This window comes from Arvicola amphibius, chromosome 13 (assembly GCF_903992535.2).
Source record: "Arvicola amphibius chromosome 13, mArvAmp1.2, whole genome shotgun sequence".
Lineage (NCBI taxonomy): Eukaryota > Metazoa > Chordata > Mammalia > Rodentia > Cricetidae > Arvicola > Arvicola amphibius.
The window spans coordinates 69,477,203-69,486,415 of NC_052059.1; the positions used below are offsets into that span (position 1 = coordinate 69,477,203).

General features: G+C 40.1%; 1 protein-coding gene across 1 annotated transcript; it reads right to left on the bottom strand.

Moving 5' to 3' along the window:
• Window positions 1–5,979: 5,979 nt before the first annotated feature.
• Window positions 5,980–8,829, bottom strand: LOC119799885 (toll-like receptor 11). Its single transcript, XM_038309718.1, has one exon. It carries the CDS (start codon window positions 8,827–8,829, stop codon window positions 5,980–5,982), a length of 2,850 nt encoding a protein of 949 aa, XP_038165646.1.
• Window positions 8,830–9,213: the final 384 nt, after the last annotated feature.

Below are 9,213 nucleotides of genomic sequence, written 5' to 3' on the forward strand. Positions count from 1 at the left end.
TGCTGTCACAGGCCTGACCATTCTACTGTTTGCAAGAATATGGAAGAATTTGAGACTTTGGATAAAGTGTTAAATGCTTTAAATGATGTTTAATGAGCTATTTTAGTAGAAACTTGGAAGACAATAGTGCTGAGCATGATGTGGACTCTGCAGGCTTGGCTCAAGGGGTTTCACGGGAAGAATATCAGCAAGTGACTAGAGACCGTTCTTATGAAATTTTGGCAAAGAATGTGGTTGCTTTTTTTCCCTGTCCTAAAACTCTGTTGAAAACTAAATTTAAGAGATTTGGATGAATGTCATTGGTAGAGGAGATTTTTGAGACAGGTCTGTATTGGCAGTGTCAAGTGGTTATTAGCAATCCCTCATACGCAGATCTACAATGACACGAGCAAGCCTATAAGCAGCACTCCTTCATGGCACCTGCATTTACTCCTGCATCCAGGTTCTAGCCTTACTTGAGTTCTTGTCCTGACTTCCTTCAGGATGTGGATGCATAAGCCAAACCAACCCTTTTCTCCCAAGTTGCTTTGGTCATGGTGTTTCATCATAGCAACAATAACTCTAACTAGGATGAAGGTTTCCAGATGGCTTCCCAAGCACCTTCAGTGTTTGTTGTTCCTCCCCATATTTCTTTCTTTACACTGTCCTACATGTCACTTCCCATTTAATCTTCTTATTCTAGTTTCTACTTTGCTCCTTTAAACACTATATTCTATTTTTCCTTTCTTGGAAGATCCCATCCTCCCCACTCCTTTTCTATCTTCCTACACTCTATTGTTATTTGATTTGCATCACAGGTATCTAAAGCTTAAAACCTAAAATCCACATAAAAGAGAAAGTATGAAATGTTTCTCTTCTTGGATCTCTGCTACTTTGCTCAGGACTATTGTTTACCCTCACCCATTTACTACAAAATTCATTTTTCTTATCAAATGACTATTTTAGTGTAAAGGTATCATATTTTAATTATCCATTCATTAGCTGATAAACATCTAACTATGTCCAATTTCAGGCTGTTATGAATAGAGCAGTAAGAAGATGATCAAGGGAATAATTCATTAATAGGAATAATATTGATGAATATAAATCTATGTCCCAAATGCAACATTCAAATCTATGAAACTTGTTATACCTAAATGCCAAGATTGGCTCCAATATGATAATAGTGGAAGATGCCAGTGTTCCACTCTCCTCATGGACTGACTGATCATCCAAAGATGTCAATAAGAAATATTAGTTAAATTATGTTATAGGTCAGTAAAACTTAACAGGCATTTACAGAACATTCTGACAATGCACATTCTTTTCATTAACGTAAAATTTTTGCTAGAGTACAACATATAGCTGACTACAAGCTGAATCTTAACAATTTGAAACATTGCAGCTATAACTTGTTTTTTTTTTTTCTGATCACAGCAGAATGTAAAGAATACAAGCAGGAAAAACTTTATAACTCACTGAAATATGTGCTTTGCAGCACACTGTTAAACTAACATTGGATCATTTAGGCTATCAGAAGAGAGATGTAAACATTCATAGATACCAGTGAATATTGAAATTTAATGTATCAAAACCTGTGGTATTCTGGAATTTATGACAATAAGTAATAAAATAAAAAATAGAAAACTTAAAAGGAACAATCTGATGATACATCTTAAAACTGAGAGAAGAAAGAAAAATTACACTGTGTAAAGATAAAATAATCAAGAAAATCAGAGTACAGATAATAAATGAGTATAAATGAACAATATAAAAAACCAATAAAAAATCAGTGTCTAAGGTAAGTAAGCTTAGTACATGTTTATTTAGAACAATCAAGGGGGAAGAGAGAGAGAAAACCAATACAAATAAAATTAGAGATTAAAAATGAATTATCACAGCAGATATCCATAAACACATGGGAATACCACCATTTTTTTTAATTGAAGAACTGTGTTTCTAACAGATTGGATATCTGTAAGAAATAGACAAATTTATGAGCACAAATTGCCCACAAAAATTGATCCTGGAGGTTGTAAAGTTATGAATAGATCAGTAACAAATGACAAGATTCAATCAATCATTGTTGTCCTAGAAAGGGAAGCTCAGGGCTGCTCCTTTGATTGCTGGATCCCACCACACCCTGAAGGAAAGAGTAGTGGAAGTTAAACTGTCCCACACACCTGAAAGGGAAGGAGCCCTGCACCTTTTGTGAGACCAGAGCTATCCTCTTCCAGCACCCCACAAAAGCATGGAAAACAACTCCCCAGTTCAATGTCTCTATGAAAATATGTGAACATCTTCAGCACAATGTGTTGGCACGCTGAAAAGCAACCAACCATGCTGGCTTCATTAGAGGGTTCACAGCTGGTTAGCTTTGCTCATTGGCAAGTGAAATGTACTTGATAACATTTAGCTTTGAGATACAAATCCTCAGCTAAAGTAAGTGTCATGGTTCAACATATAAAGCTTATATGCAATAAACACAAAGCCAAAATCATCCAAGTTTGCAGGTGACACTCTATGTATAGAAAAACCAAAAGAATTTCAAAACGAACCCTTAGAAGTTCTAAAAATTTCAATAAAATCCCAGCCTGCAAAATCAACAGACCAACCAGTAGCTTTTCTGTATTTCAGAAAATACTTGCTGAACAAGAAATTATGAAATAACAAAACTATAACAATCATAATACACCTAAAATAAATATAGGATGTGAAAGATCACAATAATTGCAAAATGACAACCAAAAAGGATGAAAGAAGGCACCAAAAAGGAAATATGTCACATCGTAATAGCCTTGTAATGGTTATTGTCATTTCACTGTACGTACTACGTCAGTCAAGTTGCAGAGCTAATGCGATTCCCACCAAAATACCAATAATACCACTTACAAAAGTAGAAAAGAAAAACCCTAAAATTCATATAACAGTCATATGGAGGCACAAAAATACCACAAATAGTCAAAGCAATGTCAACCACAAGAAACAAATCCAGAGGCATGACAATATTTGATTTCAGGACTTACCAGAGCCATCAGATCCAAACCAATGCAGTTCTGGCATAAGGACAGATGCACAGCAATGGAACAGAATAGACATCTCAGAAACAAGCTTGCAATGCCTAAAGACAGCTGATGCTGAACCAAAATGCCAAAATAAGGCATGGCCAAACAGACCAGCAGCAGTAACACAGCCTGCATTGAAGCTACTGTTCAGCAAGTGGCGCTCTCAAACTCAGCATTCACGAAGAACAGTTTTTTTTAAAGATTTATTTATTTATTACGTATACAGTATTCTGTCTACCTGTAGGCCTGCATGCCAGAAGAGGACACCAAATCTCATTACAGATGGCTGTGAGCCACCATGTGGGCACTGGGAATTGAACTCAGGACCTCTGGAAGAACAGCCAGTGCTCTTAACCTCTGAGCTATCTCTCCAGCCCACTAAGAACAGTTTTAAATTTAACTCACATCACTGCTCCTGTACAAAGCAAAGTCAAAGTGTAGCAAAAGTCTAAATACACATTCAGAAAGTCTAAACCTTCTCAAAAGAAGCCTAGGAGAGACATTTCAAAGCACTCACACAGACAATGATTATTTTTTTGCGTAGGATCCCAAGTGTGTAGGAAGTATGATTACATGGTTACAAAGTTTCTCAAGAGCAAAGAACACAAAAGACAGAATGAACACTTGGCCTAAGAATGAGTGTAAACCTTGATATCAATTATGTAACAAAGGGTTTAATTTTAGAATTTATAAAGAACTAAGAAGACTAACAAATCCACCAGTAAGTCAATTAAAATCAGTACATACTTTATTTTATGTGTATGAGTGCCTGTGTGTCTCTGTACCACATACATGCTGATGCCTGTGGGCATCAGATACCCTAGAACTGGAGGTACAGATGGTCGTGAGCTGCCAGACTCAAGAGACAGGTACTGTGATTTCTCTCTTATATGAAAATAAGTGTCAGCCTGGAAGGTTGGTGTGAGTGAGAGCTGGGGTGCCTGGGGCTGGAAGGAGGTTGTTGGATATGATTCAGGTAGTGTATGTAAATGTGAAACAATCACATAATATTAATAAAATGTATTTTGGGTGTAATATATCTTTGTCAAATAAATAAAGTATAAATATTTTCTATCATATATGTGACTTTTCTTTTTAAACAATCTAGTTCCTTATAACAAGCTCATTTTTCTCATTTAAAAACCACAGAAATAGCTTTATTTTCTAGACTGTTTAGTATCTTATTTTTCATATCTAAGAGATGTGATATTCTTGGGCATGTGACATGAAATAGTGATCAAAATTCATTTTCCACAGGGAAATTAAGTTTACCTAGTATGTTTTTGGTAGGTGGTGAAAAGTCTTCCCTTTTCCATGGCTGCACAGATCTTGTGTCATAAGTCACACATATGTGCATAGGATTTTGATTCCTGTTTGATGTCTCCTAGTACTTCGCATTAATTCTGTACACCATTCTTTTCTTTAATTATTAATTATTAAAGCTTCATGAATGTCTTGATATCCAGGTGTAAAGATAATCATATGCCAAGAGAACGTAGAGAGTTAGTTAAGTTAGCTGGTCTATGCTGAAGCACTCTTTTTATAAAAGTTGTTTGAAATTTTTCCTTCCTTCCTTCCTTCCTTCCTTTCTTTCTTTCTTTCTTCCTTCCTCCCTTCCTTCCTTCCTTCCTTCCTTTCTTTCTTTCTTTCTTTTTTTCTTTCTTTCTTTCTTTCTTTCTTTCTTTCTTTCTTGTGTGTGTAGACCTGCATGCCATTGTGTGTATGTAGAGGTCAGAGGACAATGTTCAGAAGTTGATCATCTCTTCTATCATGTAGGTCCCAGGGATTGAACTCAGATCACCAGGCAGTGGCAAGTGTCTTTACTTGCCAACCCATTTCTGGCCCAGAGTGTTCTATTATTTTTGAAAAACAATTTATTGTTACCATAAAAATGATACATGCTTATTAAAACCTAGCAAAGCAGTATAAAGAAGTGTCAGTAACTTCAGTGCTACTCTACGTAGCACAAATCTTTATGGTTTGTGTTTGTAGTCTTCTTCACATTGCATTTTTATCATACATACATACATACATACATGCATACTTACATACATACATACATATATCCATTTCAAGTCCGAACTTATATGCCGGTTGTCAACAGTGTCATTTAATATTGTGCTAATATTATGCTTTCTTTTGCCACAGTACTAAATACCTCTGAGAAAAGACATTTTTGTTGATGTAATAATATCTTGTCACATTTGTGCCTGAAATAAGGGATTTAGTTGGTCCATGACATTCCATTTTTGTTACTGTACATCTATTTGGAATTTATAATTTTATGAAAGTGTTTTAAATGTGTGAGAAAGTAAGAGTGATCTACATTTGTTAGAAGCTAACGAGCAATATAAATGGAGAACAGAAAACTAGGTGTGATGTCCAAGATGAATAATGCGTGAACTGAGCCAGGGATGTAAGTCACTTTTTAGTCTGTTCAGATTTCATTTCCCCATGAACAATACAAGTTTAAAACAACAGATCTCAGTAACGAAATTCTGTAGTGTGAGAAACTTGAATTAGAGGAACTAACTGTTGAACATTTGGTGAACTAAAAATACCATTTCAGTTTAGAAATGATTGCTTGATTCCCTACCTGGCCTAGAGAATTGCACAGCATTTTACCATGCAGGTGAATATTTTACATTCAATACTGACACAATAGATCCATTTTGAGAAAAATACACGCAAGATTGCACAGACCAATGTGTATATGTGTGGTGTGTGTTGAACCATGTCTTGCACTGGAACAAACTAACATGTACCAGAACTGTTTTCTGAATGACTATTTTCCAGTGTTTTGAAAGACTGTTTCCCCAACTGGGAAGAATGCATCGTTTTAAATTTCCCATCTTGTCCTTCTGTGAGCATGCCCCTTCAGTGCCGAGAGGGATTCATTATGCTACTGAAAGGGTCTTCTGCACAGCAACATCCCTTACAGTCCTTGATCGTCTCTTTCTTGTCCAGCTTTCCTGAGCCTTCTCTTTAGTTGCTCACAGAACATGTCCCACTCTACCTTCCCTTGGGACAAATCAAAATAGTCCTCCTTTTGGAGCCATCGGGAGAGGCGGTGGTAGCCAGGTAGCGTCTGCCTATCAATGGGCTCCAGAAACAGCAGCAGGAGTCGAGCTGTCCCGGGCCTGGCCACCAAGTGGTAAGTAGCCAGTCTTAACTCGAGATTGCACCAGGGACTTGCTAAGGCCTGACCCGTGAGCACACAGAGGGTGGATCTGCTTTGGCGAACGCTGGCAATCATGGATTCCATCCTGTCATTTCCAATCACAAAGTCCCTGGCAGGCAGACACAACCTCAAGCCCTCACCTTCAGGAAGGGGTCTCTCCAAAGCAGGAACCAATTCTTCTAGCACCCAGGCCTGGTCCTTCTCACAATAGGATAGAAAGACATCATAGTTGAATTGGCCTCTGAGTTTATGTCCACATAATTTCCACCAACAAGCATGAAAGAGTGTCTGCAGGGATTGAAGCCAAGACCATCTACGGCAGCTAACCAGAGGAAGGATGGTCAGCAGAAGTACCAGAGTGAAACTGGTGAGAAAGCCCCCAAACTCAGCGCCATGTGGGCAATGAGCAGCAAGGAAGGAGAACAGTAGAGTGTTGGAGTAGTCAGAAGCATTGGCCATGCAGATGGATTTCTCCAGTCCATAAACAAAAGTGTTTGGGGCCTGTGTAGCCCAAGACTCCACCCAGGAAGCTTCACAATGGCAGGTGAAGGTGACATCTGAGAAATAAACATACGGAGGCATCTGAGGAATCAACTCCTGAAGGCTGCTGTCCATCTCCAGTGCGAGCTCAGAGTTGAGCAGCAGCAGTTTGAGGTGGTGCAAGCTCTTAAAGCTGGACACAGAGAGGTTTCTGAGATTCAGGTGGCTCAGTGCCAGTACCTGTAACTCAGGCGCCTCCTGCAGGAGCATCTCTAGCTTCTTAGTACTTGACTCATAGAAAAAATTAAGGTACCCCAGCTCGAGCACCTGCAACCTGGGCATCTCGAATAGATGGAGGTCTACTGCGTTGTCGTTTTCACACCAGATAGAGAAGTGCTCCAGCACAGGAAGCCTTTGTGGGAAGAAGCTACGAAGTTGACTGGTTGAGAACAGGAGGCTGTATCCAAGCAAGGTGAGGCGACGCAGGGAAGGAAAATGGATTGTGGTTGTTTCTGGTTGCCGTAACACACTGGAAGTCTCTAAAGTAAGGTTCTCCAAGAGTGAGAATGGCTCTCCACTGAGAAACATAAACTGAATGCATAATTTTGCTTGTATTTCTAAGCTGAGCAGCATTGGAAACCAGGGAGGATAGATGTCCAGTGCTGTAACAGAACCCAGTTTTAGATGTCTCAGCATCTGGGGACCCTGAAGCTGTGTGCCTGAGATATGTTCTAAGTAGGTGCCCAGAAGGTTCAAGGTGGCCAGAGCAGGAAGATGAGAGAGCCAGCCTGGTTTGAGTACTTTAATTTGGTTCCAACTCAAGTCTAGAGTCCTCAGCCACCTCAGTCCTTGCAGGCTCTCATTAGATAAACTAGAGATGTTATTACCACTCAGCCAGAGCTCCTGGAGCTGTGGAGGAAAGGCCCCCCGGGGTACTTCACATAGCTGATTGTGGGACAGATCCAGCACTCTTAAATTGGTGCTCAATACTCCTTCTGGAAACTCCAAGTCTGGGCCCAACTTATTCATAGACAGGTTGAGCCTCTGAAGTTGGGGTAGAGTACTGAGGAACCTGATGGGAAGTGACTGCAAATAGTTATCATGAAGGCTAAGGAATTCCAGAGCTTTATAACTTGGGATATCTCCATTTTCCAAGATGTTTTGTATTTGATTCTTCCCAAGGTCAAGTGCATGAAGCTCAGAGTAGGCCGTGGCACTCCCAGGCAATTTTTCTATACCTATACCCACAAGGGAGAGTAACTCCAAGTGGAGCAGTCCTGAGCCTGTGAGGTCAAATGTTCTTAGTGTGGTACCATCCAATATTAGGGAATGGAGTTTGAGGCCATACAAGGCTCTGCCACCAGCCTGTTTCAACTGAAGGTTGTAAGATAAATCTAGCACCTCTAGGAAGGGCACCCCTAGCTTGGTAGTGGGTGTAGGAGAGGAACCAAGCGAAAGTCTTGGGAAGAGCCTTTGCAGTTCCTGCAACTTTGTCAGACAGCTGTTCCTTAGAGCTAGACGCCTAAGGCTGGTTGGCAAGTAGATGCTCTGGCTATAGTTCAGGCAGTAGCCTTGAAAGGAAAGATGACGGAGGGATCTGAGAGTCTCTAAACAATTTGGAGGGAGGAATAGACTCAGGCAACAGGGAGCATGATGCTCAAAAAAAAGATACTGTAGCTGGTCCAGTCCTTGAAAAGTCCTAGAAGTAATATTGATTGTACCCAACTGCAGTCTCAGAAGCTGGAGGGAGTGGAAGCGATCAAAGGCATTAGCTGGCAGAGTAGAAACCATTCCCTGAAGGCAAAGCACCTCTGTATCTCTTGGCACTCTTTCCAGTGTCTGAGTCATGTCCTTAACATTCGAGCAAGATGCCAAAAGGTGCAATCCTGGGGCTAATGTACAGAACTGAATATAGTAGGAAAGGTTAGGAAATAGCATGCCATCCGCTATAATGCAATCAGGGGCAGTCCATGCCCAGCTGGTCAAGTCACGGCTCACCAAAGCCAATAGTGTCAGAATGAAGAAAACAGAGCATGACTGAGGTCTTTCCATCCTTGGTGCTGATTCTAGGAAAAGATAGGGAAAGAGTTGGGTACCAGTTCTTACAGTGATGAGCAATCCCATCCTGGAGCTTCTAACATGCATCATATGCTTTGGATTTAGGGACACACTGGGAACATTCCAATAAACAAGAAAGGAGTGACACATGAGTCAGAATCTCAACTTGTTCCCACTGATGTGTGACTCCAAGCAGGCAGGAAACCAGAGGATACCAAATCACAGGGCACCAGGAAGCTCAGAGAAGCTTATGCTAGTCTGATCTCCCTGCTGGGGATAACTGGCTTAGACTGCTAAATTCATTGGAGGACACCATCATCTAAAACAAGGCAGCAAATGAACTTGTTCAATAGAGAGGACATTGAGGAAAGGCACAGCACTATGGACACCTTTATATCTGAACAAAATTCCTAGCCATGTGGCATAGGTGACAGGGAGCTGACTGCATTG

Bases quoted from the DNA above. Each gene is read 5' to 3' on its own strand.
- LOC119799885 (XM_038309718.1), bottom strand. From the start codon at position 8,829: ATGGGATTGCTCATCACTGTAAGAACTGGTACCCAACTCTTTCCCTAT.